Consider the following 15,773-nt stretch of genomic DNA (forward strand, 5'->3'; position numbering starts at 1 on the left):
TTCCACATTCTTCACCAGATAGCATCATGGTCTGTACATCTGTTAATCCAGTAACAGAGGACGGCGACCCAAAGTGCCGTCCAATGAGAATGCATTGATATCACAACGTAGCATGTTGTCACTGTAGCTCATTCATTTGGCCTTGTTTAGAGAGACTTTGTTTTTGTAAACATGGACATCGAGATAAAATCCTGAAAGAATTGATATAGAAAGGCCAACATTATCAACAACATCTTTTGATTAAACTGTATAAAACAGGCAGGCATAAACTAACAGTAGAACACAAGCTCATATTGAACCATTCTAGGACAAGTGCAGTTTCACCACATGCAGTGCTTACCTAATTCATACCGAGAGGACTGCTCGTAAAGACCACCGCCACCCCGGCCCACTGTACTTCCTGTGCAGCAATATATTCAAACACAAGACGCGGGAGTTTTCCGTCCCATTATCTCACTGCAGGAGGAAATGGGATCACAGCAATTTCAAAGAGCAACCTCTAAGAATACCCAGTATTCATAGTCTGAGAGAGAGAGAGGTGACACCTGAAGCCTGATCTGCCCTTGGTCGAGTGCGTCATGAGGAGGCTGGCAGCGAGACCCTGTTGCTTTTATGTGCTGAACTCGGAAGAGAAAACGTAACTGCGGGGGACAAAGTGTCTCCGGAAAAAAGGAATACGACTGCCTGAAAATGGACCCCGTCGCATCAGACGACGGCTCTATAAATGAACAGCGTGGAGCGGGTTGCCGTGTCGGGGCTCGGAGCCCTCTCACTGAGTTAAATTGCCTGAGAAGTGGAACTCTTCACGTTGACGCCTGTTAAAATTAAAGTTGCATTCTGCATAGTTTCAGTGAAAAGTGAATTAATTTCCCTTAATAAATAACACATCTGTTGCATAGAGGTTTGATGCACTCCTAGAAAAGCCTCCGAGGATTAAACCAAAAGTCCCTTACATATCATATATATCTCTTATCTATAGTTGTTTTCCTCCGTTGAATGTGTTGTAACAAACGGCGGGTAGACCGACTCATCTAGGAGTGACTCAAACAGAACGCTCGTCCTCGTTTCTGACACTGCTCAACTGACACTGCAACGGTTTGCATCTGGAGAAGCAAAAAAAAAAAAGGGAAAAAAACTTGGAGGTAAAACTTTTACAGACGAGAAATCAAAATGAGGGACATCCAAACATGGCCTCGAATTCAAACATTACAAACAAATTTGGATATCAACATACTCTAAACACTTTCACAAGAAAAAAAATCTATTCACATCATATTGCGTAAATATGTGCTGGAATGAGGTTATGAATAAAGGTTAATAAAATCTCCTGGTATGCATGGGTTGTGTGTGACATGAGATTAGCCCCATTGCCCACTGACTTGACAAAAACTTTTAAAAAAAATAAAACAAAACAAAAACACCTGTGTTGGTTTGTTAAATACTTTCCACCTGTAAAGTAGCTTAATAAATATGTTTCTGCTGACGAAGAAGTAACTTGAAGTGGTCGTGCAGCTTTACAAAGCATGTGGGTGCTACACAAATTGCACAAAGCACAGTTTGCATTATCGACATATGATTGCCAACATAAACCCAATTTCACCTTGAAATCATAATCAGAGAAAACGAACACGCCTTTGCAGGTAGATTTCAAGTAATGCGACAATGTCTGAGGTCAACAGGTAATGTGTCAGATCCTGTTTCGACGTAACCACTGAATGGAACATTTGAGCACAAACATTCCTTGAACGTAATGAGCCCCCAAAAAACAGGTAAGAGGTAACTAATGTATAATACAGTACGAGTAACAGCAGCGCAGACTGAGATTTCATGAGGCAGAGAAAAGCTCTGTAACGGAAAGTACAAAAAATGTAAAAAAAAAAAGAAATGACATTGGCAAATTATTCAGAGTGTAGAGAACAAACGAAACAACAACATGAAAACCTTGGCAACCACAATGTAGAGGCAAATGTACAACTCAAGAGACGAGGGGGAATGTTGCTCAACGCCGGGTTTGTTCAATGGGGCAAACACTCAAGAGCTGCTCCGTAAAGGAAGATTCCACCGATGGGCTTGTGAATCCAGTCGCTCTCGTCGATTGTTTGCGTCCTATTAAAGTGCCTGAAAAGAAAAGTACGAACGGAAAAGGTGTAAAAACAACCTGCATCCCCTGGAGTGGTGGACAGTAACACGTGGAGCTTTGGAAGCTTGGGAGTTGGAACGCAGTAAGCCACAGGACAGAGGGCGCCACCACGACGCCAGTTGAGGTAGTTTGACTGAAGGTGAACGTCCCGGGGACCCACGGTAGCAGCTTGAAGAGGGGGAGAGGTGTAGCTACCGACGAAATGCGAGTCACTGGGCAGGAGGGGGCTGCGGCTACGAAGTCCCCGCTCCCCGTTTACTGGAGGTCCATGTGCAAAAACTTCTTTTCCTCAGAGGAAGTAGAACTGCTCTGATGAGAATGAAAACCGCGTCGAATCTGCTCGTCCATCGACAAACAGATGAATCTCTTTACAACATGCTCTGAAATAGTCGTCCACAAAATATGAAACATTCGCGACCCTGTTTCCAAGGTCTCCTTGACTAATAAATTAGGAATTTAACAAGTTTTTTTTAGTTTTTTTTTGTCATTGTTGCTGCTGTATTTAGCAAACAAAAAATGCAGTTTGCATGTGAAGCTGTTAGAAACCAGCAGGGAATGGTTCACAGAGACCACAACAGCCCGACGGGGGCAGTGCAGAGGCTGCCGGTGCTGCGAGAAGCTCGCTGGCGGTCTCTCTGGCGGCCCGGCGCTCTGCTCACGGCAGCTTCATGAACAGTCCGTTATCGATGGAGGACACGGGCATCGGGCAGGGGAACTGGAAGAGACTCATGTCGGCCGTGAGGGCCGCCATCGCCGCCGGGTCGTGCTCGATCTGCGTCCTCAGGGCCGGGTCGATCTTCTCCAAGCGCCGCTTGATCCTCTTCGCCTCCCTCTCCCGTATCAGCCTGGCCTGCCTCTTCTCCGGCGTCTCATTGGCCCGTTTCAGACGCATGGCCTCCCTGTCTCGCTGCAGCCTGCGGGCCCGCTGCTCCTCCGACTCCTGCATCCTCTGCATGCGTTTGGCCTCGCGGTCCCGCAGCCGCCTCATCTCCCGCTCGTCCTCCGTCTCGCAGGCCCGCTTGTTCTTCTTGGCCGTGCGCTCGCGTTCCAGACGCTGCAGACGGGCCTCCAAGGGCTCGTTCTTCCTCCGCAGCGCCCATTTACGCATCGGCGACTGGGCCTCCACCAGCTGCTGATAGGCCACGCAGCTGTTGCACACCAGCAGCACTCCGGCGGGATACACCGGCATTGGGCTCAAGATGTCAGGGATAGGAGGAAGGCTCGAGGAAGAGGAGTTAAGAGCATCGGGGATTGACGCGAGTGACGGCCCCTCAGACAGGAGGCCGTCGGGCAGTGAAGGAAACGAGGGTCCTTGGTCCGATCCCGGACCGTGACACGGCCTGGGGCCTTGGCACGGACTCGCGATGGGGCCGGGCCCCTGGCAGGAGCGCTGGCCTTGACACAGGCTGAGATTGGGTCCGGGCGCTTGACACGAGCGAGGGCCCGGATACGAGCCGGGGCTGGGGCCGGCTCCATGACAGGACTGCGAGGCGCTGCCCGGGCTGCTCATCGGGCTGCTGGAGAGGGACTGAGGCATGGAGCAGGGGTCCCTCACACAGCTTAAATCGATCCTGCTCGTGTCGAGGACATCTTTCAGCTTCTCCCTACGGCAGAATGCAGCAATGAGTAACACAACGGCTTCCTCACACACATTTGACTGCTTTTTCCGTATTATTTTCAAGGGATCGCCACTAAGCTAGTCTCGAATGTGCCAAACATTTCAAGCATTTCATGTCATTTTGTGGTTTTCGTCTTTTACTTTATATTTGCATCGTGAGTGATATCATTTGGAAAATCCATAGCAAAAATAGTAAGTTCCAGTTATTTCCACGAAGTCTGCCGCAACGACTGAAAAAACAAAGGCCCAAAGCATCGAAGCTTTTCAGTTTGACAGTCAGTGCGTTTGACAGCTTGTACGTGTAACCTGGAGTGTACGGCCTCATATTTTTAGACAACAGTGAGTTTGAGCTTCTGGGAACAATCTGCCGTTCTTGACATGATTTGAAACCATTTTTATCCAAATAGGAAAAGATGAGTCAGTTCCCAAACTCTTTGTTTCAGAGCTGTGCACATAACTTGCAGGCAGAAGATAAATAACTGTAGCACACTGTTCACAGCCTGAGAGGAAGATGGTTGTTTTTAGAAGGACCGGGACCAAAAAGTATGTTTCTTAGGCAGATTTCTGCCATTTTTAATGCCACTTTAATACACCTTTCAGATACAGTTTTTAAACGTATCAGCTAAGGAAATATCGACTTTTAGGAAAAAGAAAAAAAAAAGTACAGCAGCTCACAGCTTCTCGCTTCTCTGCTTTTCTTTGTGCTGCTCCTGCTTCTACTATGTATCCTGACCTTATTCGTGCCGTTATAAATTGAAATGTAATGGCAGTTGCTAGGCAACGTGCAAGTTTATTTCCATTAAATCTGTCATTCGAGTACAGTACTTGTTTTATTCATCCCTCATGTTCCACATTCTGCCTAATCTCCCACTTGAAGAGCCGCAGTGCACAGTTTTGACGAGATTCAACGACTTCATCATCTATATTACAAATGATTCTTTTGAATGACTGTGGTCTGCCAATTATTCCTTTATGTTCATGTTTTTTTTTTTCATGTTCTACAAAATTACAACATGAATAACTTAATGAGTTATTGTGTCCTGATGACAATACTTTTTCAGCTGCAACATTGAGGTATTGATTTAAAATGAATTCAAATGTATCATAAAACAGAAAAGTCAAAGTAAAAAAAAAAAAACCCTACAGATTTCATTATCAGTAGACGGAGACTTAAATAATATAATAGTGCGGCTATATCGATACGGTCACATCTAAACCGTCCAAAATCAACTTGAGACAGAAGCTGCAGCAGAGAAGAGCTGAACCTGTTAAAGTTGTTGGTGTCTGTGAAGCGTGCGCCACAGACAGCGCAGTTGGAGAGGCGGTCCTCAGAGTGGATGAGAAGATGCCGTCCAAGTGAGCCAGGCGAACTCAGGGCTCGCCCACACACTGGGCACACATAGCTCTTGGTGTTGTTCATCATTGTTGTGTGCTGTCAAAAAAAAAAAAAAAAACAGCAGAGCAAGATAAGGACGGGAAACGCGCCGACACGCAAAGTACATTTTGCTTCAGTTGCTTCTCAAAATTTGGAAAAGAAACTGACTGATCTGTTAACACTAAAATGATCATTGCAGTAATGAAATAAACAAAAGAAGTTAGTAGCCACTTCTATCCTGACAGTTTTTGATTTGAGATAAAACTATCATCACGATACAATATCAGTATACTTGTACATTTGGATAAGTTTAATGTGTTTCTATCTATAGTTTCTATCCTTATTTTTTATAGATTTCATCTTTTTGTCTCATTCTAAGTGTACCGTGCAATAAGAACAACTTTATTCCAATTTCTCAATATCGCTAAGACAATGTTCAGCCATTTGATGATGATAATAATAATAATAAGAACAATAGTAATAATAATCTAAAGTCACTGTACAAAACACAACTGTTAAAAGACACTACCGTAGTTACAATATAATGATAAAAAGCTCCAGATTTTAAAGTGGTGGACAACACGTCACTTATTTATTCACTGAAGCTCTGATTTTGAAGGTCTGACCTGTGATTGGTCCAAGCTATTAGAAGATGTGTAAGCACACATCTGAGTGGTTGTGTATGGGGTGAGAGCAGGAGAGGAGAAGGTGTTTTTCTCACCTGGTAGACATGAGAGATGAGCTTCTCGGGGCTGCTGAAATCCAGCGTGCAGAGAGGGCAAACAAAGCCGTTGCTGTGGTCTGTCCCTTCCTCGCTCTCCTGAGGAGAATCAAGTTACTTTAAAACACTTTTCAGGAACACGAGTCAGGCAAACACCGACATCACAATGTTCTTTTCTTTTGGTAAATATTCAATTCTCAGCAAAAATGTCTTTACTTCAGATTAATTTAATATCACAATTAGGATTATTCCCAAAGATGAAATACAATACAAAGAATTAGAATTAATCATAATTCCAGGAGTTAAATTTGGAACCTTAACTACAAAACTAATTTGAGCATTCGGTGGGGTCACGACTCGCTTCATATTCATCCGATGCTCCTTTGAAACATTTTTGCAAACGTGTGATGATGTTTCAAGTGTCAGACCGTCAGTGACTCACTGCAGTTTGTCAGATTTCTCTGCTCCGTGACATGATGCTGTTTGCTGTCACAGATGTGACTCAAACACAGAAGGTCCAAGCATGAAACATATTCCCTCATTTCGGGGCTGTCTGGTGAGGTGAAACACTTATTTCTGAACATCAGAGTGATATATTTTGGTTATCAGACCCATCTTTATTTAATTTGTTTCCTTCCGCTCTGATTTCTTAGGAAGATGTACAAGCACTTTCTTCAGTCAAACCATTTATTCCAGAAATATGGTTTTGACTTATATCTACCCTAAAAATGAGAACAATTCTAAATGGCATTGTAAAGAAAAACAAATGTGCTTAACATCCTGGCAACTGGAGACCTGGGTAAGGACCATTTCACTGTTGTGTTTCCATCACTTCTGGACAACATGCAATATAAACATTCCATCATACATTTGTCCAACATAAAACTGCCACGTCTACCTCATTATTCAATGACACATCTCACAAAGAAGCAGATGACCTGCAGAGATACAGGGCAGATCCTTGTCAATCACTTGTAGGGCGTTGTGCGATGCTCACGCTCCAGCATGGCCGCTTATAGTGGAATGTATACGTGATTTAAAAGAAAGGAATGCACTGCTATTGTAATGGCATCTTTTTTAAAAAGCCCCAAGCTGAAAGCAGTTTATATTACTGGAGCGCATGAATTTGTGTGGTGGCCGTTCCACTCTGCTCTCACCTCTTTGACTCCCGCTCCTTGTAGGCGGCACTGTGTTCTCTTAGTGGTCATGTGGTCGTCGGCTGAGGCGTTGGACGACGAGTCTTCACAGTGGTTGTCAGGGTCGCTATCGCTGTCTTCTATGGAGGCAAACACAGCCCTATCAATACAGACAAGACAACAGAACACAGAGCAGGTCTTATTCTCACTAACACCCCTCAGTCCGAGGACGTTCCCGCCGAGTCCGCCCAGGCCGTCCCTGTCCCGTGACGCCGTCCCGTACCTGAGAGGCTGTCCTGCCCTTGGATTTCCTGGGAGTTGTTACTGCAGCATTCACTGTCTTCGGTGAATTCGTCTCTGCCGTCCATGTTAATGGTGTGCTGAAGTCCTGGAATGCCTGAAGTGTGGAATGGCCCTGAAGATACAAAGAGAGTCGCTGCCATTAGGTTGTAGGCACTTATGGAGAGTATAGAAGGCTTTTCTGACTGATCGAGAGATGGAGGAGTGCAGCTGAGGAACATGTGCTGCATTAGTAATGAGGTCTCCTCACCTCTGTGAACCTGGGATACAACAATCTGCCTTATACATTGTGACCACGTGCAGGTAAAGCAAATAACACCAAGCACCTGGTCCTGAGCTTGACTTTATTCGGGAGCAAATTAATATTTTAAGAGCAGAAACAATAAGCTGAAGAACATCTGACAATGGCCACACTGTGACGGTGAGACTGCAGACCGCGTGGTCCATGTAAGGCAGCAAACAGTTTAGAGTCTCGCTGAGGTACGTGGTCTCATGAAGGCCACACCTCTAAACTTTCAGAACTTAAAGGATCTGAAGGGAACTTTGTGACAGACACCATGCCTTGAGCTGTTTTGGCAACAAAACAGTCTGACTGGTATTTCCACATGGAGATGTATGTGTTCTTCACACTGTTATCAAAAGAGGCAAAAAAAAAAAACCTCCCCCAAAAAACAAACTTCTAACATCTAACGTGGATTAATTATGTGTCAGAACATTCATATCTTAGACAGACATTGCCTGAATAGATTTAATACATTTCAGCATGTCTGGATGTCTTTAATTGATGCTGCATGCACACTTTAAACAGGACTGGACCAGAGATGCTGTACCTTACAGTTTGTTCGTGATAAGTACACCATGATACAGTACCGTGTCTCCTGTGATGCCTGGTGGTTGACTGCTAAAGACTTAACGATTAAAGACCTTGTTTTGAATTCATGAATGGGTCTATCTGGAAAGAATTGTAATGTTCTCCCTTTTTAGGGTACCACAGCTTCTTCCCCACTATTAAAACCAATACTTATTGTGGTGTCAGCGGATGAATAATTATACATTAGTGTGAGCGATTGATAGGATATGGACTTGTCAAATGACGACCCTGCTTTTTGGACATTCACCTACAGCTGATACCGGTTTAATTCCCTGTATGACATTGAGACTAATATTAAGACATAAAATGTGCTCGAAGCATCTGATCTGTAACAATGATTTTTAGCAGAAGCACAAGACCAATCAAAGTGAAGCAATATGTCAACGGAGTCAAAGTTAATAATAATTCTACATTCTTGCCAAAGACTCTAACGGCACTCATGCTGGAAACAATCGAGTATTTCCTCGTAGGTCTGGCTGGTTTCACGTCAACCCTCCAACAGATTCTTAATGCATGCTAAGCCAGTGAGGCGAGCTCACTGACATCCATGCATGCACATTAACTTCATTTGCATCCCAACCCCCCACTTTTTCACACACATACACCCAAGCAGAATACATGCTTGCTGTTCTGACATCCATGCTGCAGTCCCACGGGGGAAGCAGCCTGCATCTTTTCCTCGAGCTAACTGCCGAGCTCCTCGGCGTCTCTCTCTCTCTCCCTACCACCCACACACTGAACAGCCTGGCTCGCCCTCTGTCCTCCCTGCGTATATGTAGCTGCGACTCCTTCCATATCTATACCATCAGCTCTGAGGGGGAGGATGAAGTACCATAACATGACAGCCCATATGTGGCTTATTTCAGCTTGTGCTGAAGCCGTTTTATTGTGGCATTTTTGGCCGCAGGATGCGACACAATCCCTCCACTTTTCTTCCTAATACACTTGACCCTGTAACTGCGTATTCAACTGCCAACACTGCCTCAGTAGAGACAGATTTTGTTAAAGAAGCTCATCTGGCATTCACACATAAGACGATTCCACTTCAAACAGCTAAAATTAATGGCAGTCGAGAATTGAATTTTCCTCCCTGGTGTGCTTTGTCTCCATTAACAGAAATCAGAGAGGAGAGCGAGAGATTCTGACTTCAGATACCTGAGACTGACAGAAGTAATTACAGCCCTCATCACAATCCTGAACTATTGCATGCACACACACACTCTCACTCTCCAAGTGATGAAAACAAGTCTAATCGTAAGGTCTGTCATTCTTCCTTGGCCACTTGTGAGAACTTGGTATGTGAATGCAGTTTGAACACTTTTCCCATAGAAATCCCAGCATTCATTAGCAGCGGTGGAGTGGGTCGGAGAACTGAACTATGAACTACTACAACAAGCTGGCTTCTCGGGCACATAGCCAGTGATTGATGTGTGAGAGATACCCCCTCCCCCCCGCTGCTCGGGTTCTGTCTGTACATCTGTCCCCCCCCCCCCCTTCCCGACTGCCTCCCTCCCTCAGTCTCTGCCACTGTGATGTTATCTCTGAGTCTGTGTGTCTGTAGGCAGGAGGTGACGCAGTGTCTGACTGAATCCAGACAAAGAGACAAACTCATCAGCCAACAGACACACACAAGAGAGAGGGAGAAGGGGAGTCGTGGGGGGAGACAGGGTGTTGGTGGTGGAGGGGGTAGGATGCAAAACAAAACAGACAAAAGACAGAATGCCACAACTCTACTCAAACACCAAGCAATGGGGGTCCTGTTGAATTCAAAGAACCCCCCCCCCTTTCCTTCTCCTTCTCCACCACCGCCGCCGTCCCCTCCTAAAAACACACAAACGCAGACACACAACACTGTCTGAATCTGCAGGAAGTGCTGGGGCCCCAGTTGGGAGGATGGACGGCCAGACATCTGATCAATTGCCACTCTGATTAACCGCTGACCTAATATCACTGATGGCATAAAGTGATTCAACTCTGTTCTCCAGATCTCCGCGGCCGGTTCGGCTCCTGGTGCGAACTCACTGCACAAACAACAAGTCATATGTTTAACCTCTGGACTCCTGTGGCATTTGCCGCCACATGACATTTTCACATTTTTTTTAAAAGTACTGTCTGGAAATCCCTCTGCTTGTGCGTGTGTGTGCGTGTCTGTGCGTGCGTGCGAGGCCTCCTGCCCGTCAAACGTTCTCTGTCCCTGTCTGGTCTGTCAGTCTGTGCATGCAATTCATACTTGACAAGAAAGAAAACAAGTGAAAGAGTCAAGACAAAAGCATGAAGAAAAGTACAAAAGAGTGCTTGGATTCACTCCGGTTCCGAACTCAAGAGGGAGGGTGCGTCTGGGTCTTAGAACTTTTTACATCGCTGCAGCATCGAGAGCACAAACGTGTGTTATTGTGGGACAGAGCTTTTTCTCTTCCCGCTCTGGACTCCTGTTGGTGTTTGGAGCAAGAATAGAGCTCATTAGCTGTCAGGGATTAGTGCAGCTACAAGTGTGAGATGTATTCCTACTGCAGTTTAGAGAAACTATGTTTAGACAGCAGAGCCACGGAAATGCATTTCTTCAGTAGATTATACTGGACGATCCTCTTCAGAGGACAGAAACTAGTTTCAGAAGTCAGCACGCCGTCCACCAACAGCTACATTCTGACACAAGGGCCAAAAGCAAGCCGCTCCTGTTTTGAATAAATCTGACATTATTCAGTGAAGTGATTGAGGGATTCTTTGGCTTAAAATAATTCGCCACGAAAAGACACCTGTTCAAACTGCTCATTTTAATGGGATTTTAAAACATAGTGATTTCTCACACTTCGGCTACAGGAATTGAATCTTTGCTCATAAACGTGACATTTCCTTCCAAAATAAGGAAATGCATTTATTACATAAAACTAATACTGTCATCAGTTAATCAGCTAAATCTTTCAGTCTCTATTCCAGCAAACAAAGACGAGGTGTTATTGTTTGTGTGCGCGGAACATCGGCATATCAAAAAAACGTTTCAGAGCAATAAACCTCTGAGACAACATTATCTCACCTCAACAGAAAACAATACATTTGAATAATGGCAGATATGTTTTCATATCATCTTGCTTTCCTTTCAAGCATGTAGTAAAATGACTGAGCAGATCTGCTTGACCTCTCTCATCACAGTTACTCAACAAAAACCTAGAAACACAGCTCGTTACTCAGAATGAGACACAAACACAATACAAAACATCACTATCAGAGGCGCTCTGATATCGATACCGGTTTGAAAGGAGCAACGGGACTGTGCCACAAGAAAACATGGAGATGCAGGTGATGAGCAGTATCACAGCTCATCAGTCGAAGTTGGGGAGTTTGGCAAAGTTACAACAGCGACTGAGTGTGCTCATTCACAAATGATACAACTCATTCACTTATGTATAGTTCTACTCCAGACTGACGTTATCTGCCTAATACGTTATTGCTATTCTTAGTCATTTAACAGTAAATATAAGTAGCAGTGGTCACAGAATAATGAAAGGAAACAAACACAAACACGCCTCTCCAAAGACTTTTGCTGGATTATTCAGAGGTGGAGGTAATGGATTGTAAATATACACATCATTGTAATTAACTTCTGCTATGTTTCTAAAGCTGCTTCACATGGTTGAATTGTGATGTACTTTGTTTGCCTGCGCATAAATACTTCGAACAGGTAAACAACAGATATTTTGGATGCTTTCTGATAAAGAGTACCTGGTGTAAATAACAACATCACTCAAGTAATGTAACAATACTGTTCTTGTTTACAGTTTTGCTTCTAACTCTATTATCATTATAAACGATGTATGAGCAATTAGGGACAGCAGATTGACAATAACCAATAATATGCCATGTTTAAATGTTGGCAGTCGAAAACAATAAAAAAAAAAAAACTAAGATCAGTTATCAATCATTTAATCGAATCGCGACATATATAACATATTCCTGCCATCTGCGAAAGGACGTGACACACGAATGCGACTGAAACAGTGGGAGTCGATACCTGAAATACCTACAGTCAACTTTGAAGGGGTTGGTCTGTTTTCGCCTGGACATATTACTGTCCACTCCCGATTAAAAACAAATCAAAAAGCAAGCTGGGGTGTCCTCGGCCAGGACGCCTCCTCTCCGCCCGGGTCCAGGTGTAATCCGCACCGAGGGGACCGATGATGATCAAACAATGTGACCAAACCACGCTCAGCACGAGCAGGGCCGTTCACGGAGGTACATTTTTTTTTTTCTTTTAAAAGGAAAATCCAAACACGGGGAGAAATAAGAGTCACATTCTTGCTGTTTTTTTTCTTTTCTTTCTTAAAAGAAAAAGAAGAAAACCCCGTCTCCAGCCGATCAGAGGGGGTTAAAAATGATATCCAGGGAGACGCCGAGCGTCTCCGAGCTCCTCCGAGCCGCTCCGATTCCGAGCCGCTGGCACCGCGCGCTCACTGCAGCGACGCACGAGCTCAGCTGATCTGTGCGCGAACGCTGCGCCGCAATGAATTGTGGGAAACGTCCATGAAAGACACTACGGGGCGTTCAAGTCATGTGGGAGAACAGGTGGATACAAGAAACTCTGCAGGAGGTTTTCATCTTAAATAACACCAATAGATACACATATACTATAAAACAGTGATAGTAAAATATTTAAAAAATGTAGATTGTGATTTTAATGTCTTGAACAGGGTGTTTGTGTATGTTTCTGCAGGCTTTATTCAGTGTTCATTACTACCATGGTTATATTGAGACCCCTTTGAAAACCAGAGGGGATAGGCTAATGGGTTTATAGTGGCAAATAAACGTTTATGGTGGTAAATAAACTGGCAACAATAGTTTGCACAAGTTTAAAGAGCACATGTTACTTTTCAGACATGGTGCTTCAAGCCAATTTTCCCTTGTTTTGTCAAACAATCATTATTTGGTTCCACTGGCTGATAACAGAATCAATTATTGCATTTCCCAAAAGGCCTAGCAGTGAAAATTTATTATTTTGAATTAGGACTTTTCCCCCACAATACTAGCTGATATTTTACAAAACTTCTACAGTAGTGGTAATCTACATCAGTACCGATATCTGCATGTTTCCAAATAAATGTGATCAAAAGCTCAAAATAAGCCATAAAAAGCACAACATGTTACTTAAAATACATTGTGCTTTGTCACGGAATTTGCATTGTTAATTTTTCCTGCATTACTATTTTAGCAAATTTCACAGAACAGATATCTTAGGAAAAACTTATCAGGCCATGATTTACAAAAGAAAGTAAAAGAAGCATACTTGTTTCCAATACTTTAAAGTTGCTTAAACACAAATAGTGAGTTCTGCTTTTGAAGTATGCATTAATTACAAACCTATAAAAAACAAACAAACAAAATGTATCTAGAATAGAATAAAACCATGTCAAAAAGAGGCAGAGTATTCACAATAGACAACAATAGATTTGTTTTAAAATGCACAGCAAGTTGTTGTTTTTTCCCATAATGGTCTTTAAACTGTTTCTTGTTCATGAGCTACAGGGCTAATTCACAACGGAAACAACGGTTAGCGCTCTCTGGTGGACAGATGGTGCAATGGCAACAGAGTTTTAAAAAGGAACAAAAAGCTCGTTTTTTTACAGAAAATATTTGTGGGTGACTTGAACAACCATTAAGAGATGGCGTAATTTCAACCAATATCAAGTCAAAAGTAAAACTGACCACAGCTTTTCTGAATGGGAAGTAAACTCCAGGAAAACAACACACTGAATTACAAACATTGTCAAATTGTGGAGTATGCTTTAATGTGGCATTTAAAAACAATGCTTGTTATTGTTGTCCCAAGCAGAGGGTGTGTCAGTATACTGGACATCATTGCTGGGGATGTGGGGAAATGATGACGTGTAGCAGCCATCTGATATATGCTACCATACCTTTGTATCCGTATATTTTAAAAGTAAAGGGGTAGATTACGCGGCGTTATTTGTATGTGTATAAGTGTAATTGAATATGAATAGATACTCCAAAGCACAAACACTCCAAATAACTAATTAATTAAGGTATTGAGGAATGTGTTACTATCATCATTGAATTTAGCACATTCAAGCATTTAGTAATTCCAAAGCATGTACAGACTATTTAAATGTCTCCCAAGGTGCAGGGGGGCAACAGGAGCCCAGGGGATCTAAATAATAATAATAAAAAAAGATCCAGAAGTGATCCTGAAACTCACAAACTCACCAAATGGCTGCACATTGACTCAAAAGAGAAGACGAGTCCCAAACTGAGCAGAGGTGTAACACGATCACCCATGAGCCATAAAATGACCTCACAGGACTTTAAAGAACCCCCCCCAAAGAAACAGCAACAAAGATGTAAAATGAGCACAAATGAATGGAAACAGGCTGCATAAACATACAACTTTGATACACAAAATGATCACAAACTACACTCACTGCCGAATAAGACCAGGAGCAGTTTTCCATAATGCTGTTCTATTTAAACTATAATCCAAGAATAAGCCTTCAGAAAATGTTTTCAATCAACGAATGGCCAAAAATTATATAGTTATATATATATACATATAATGTTTTGACAAAAACAGCTATTAACCGTTAACAACAAAATCTCTTCAAAGATTTGGAGAAGTTGTGAGAAGGTTTGACGCCTTTAAAGCATGGAAGAACATATTTCAGGCTCTCCAGTAAGTTAATCTCATCTATCAATTAAGCCAGTGGTTTTCAAGTGTGGGGCGGGGCTCCTCTGAGCAATGCCACAGAGCTGGGGTTCAGGGTGACACCTCATCTGAGCATGATGACAATAAATCGCAATTGAAAACACGAACGAATGAAAACGACGAGTGAAAACATATCAAACTTTGGGAATAACATGAATTAGGATCTGTTATTGCAGGCTGTTAGTATCTGGTGTGGACTGAGTTAAGTGCAGTTTGTTCGGCTGCTTTGGAGGACTGAAGGCCGCTGCAGCGCCTCTTCTTACATTTCATAAAGCATCGATGAAGCACAACCTGTACAGTCGTGCAGTCCGCCTGCGCCGCCACTCGGGGGCGCCTCACGTCGCCAAGCTGCCGCCAGGGGGCGCCCCACGCCGCCGGACCGCCGCTGCCATAACATTGCACGCAGTCGTCATCACTGACTGCCACGAGTAAACCGACCGCAGCACGACATCGACAGCGCAGAAGTGTACCCTTCCGCGGGGTTGTGCCAAAATATGCCATCTCAACAAAATAACATCGCCGTGCCGATGATTCACGTTTCGCCAGACAACGCTTCACAAGACACGCGTTGATGTAGAAAGCTCGCACTCTGTCTATAACAACGGTTGCAAATTAAACAAATGACAGCAGGGAGATTGCGTTTTAGCTAGCTGGCTATCATGCCAACAAACGGTAGCCCTTTATATTCATCTGCGAGAACGACCATTGCAAGCGAGCTCATTAGCGAGACAGAAAACGATGAGGGAGATTTAAAGAGCAGTCACCTCGCCGTGTAAGTGGTGATCATGGAGGTGTTGTGAGTGAGCTATTACCCATGGTGTCCAGAGCGCATATCAGGTGGGAGTCAGTCTGCGGTGATGCTGGGCTCCTCCACTGGAAGCTAGCCTAGCGTCGCTCAAACCT

The 15,773-nt window shown here is 43.7% G+C and overlaps 1 protein-coding gene across 1 annotated transcript; it reads right to left on the minus strand.

Moving 5' to 3' along the window:
• Window positions 1-15,773, minus strand: znf821 (zinc finger protein 821). The gene is made up of 6 exons (XM_080496239.1): window positions 15,683-15,773; window positions 7,274-7,405; window positions 7,012-7,130; window positions 5,855-5,953; window positions 5,024-5,190; window positions 1-3,744 (listed from the first exon to the last, which is right to left on the minus strand). The coding sequence occupies exons 1-6, from the start codon at window positions 15,684-15,686 to the stop codon at window positions 2,796-2,798; spliced, it is 1,470 nt and encodes a 489-aa protein (XP_080352365.1). The 5' UTR covers window positions 15,687-15,773; the 3' UTR covers window positions 1-2,795.

Source organism: Blennius ocellaris (assembly GCF_963422515.1).
Source record: "Blennius ocellaris genome assembly, chromosome: 1".
Classification (NCBI taxonomy): Eukaryota; Metazoa; Chordata; class Actinopteri; order Blenniiformes; family Blenniidae; genus Blennius; species Blennius ocellaris.

Coding starts and splice junctions, on each gene's coding strand:
- znf821 (XM_080496239.1), bottom strand. Junction 7,131..7,273: donor AGGGCAGGACAGCCTCTCAG/GTACGGGACGGC, acceptor TTGCCTCCATAG/AAGACAGCGATAGCGACCCT. Junction 5,954..7,011: donor AAGGAGCGGGAGTCAAAGAG/GTGAGAGCAGAG, acceptor GATTCTCCTCAG/GAGAGCGAGGAAGGGACAGA.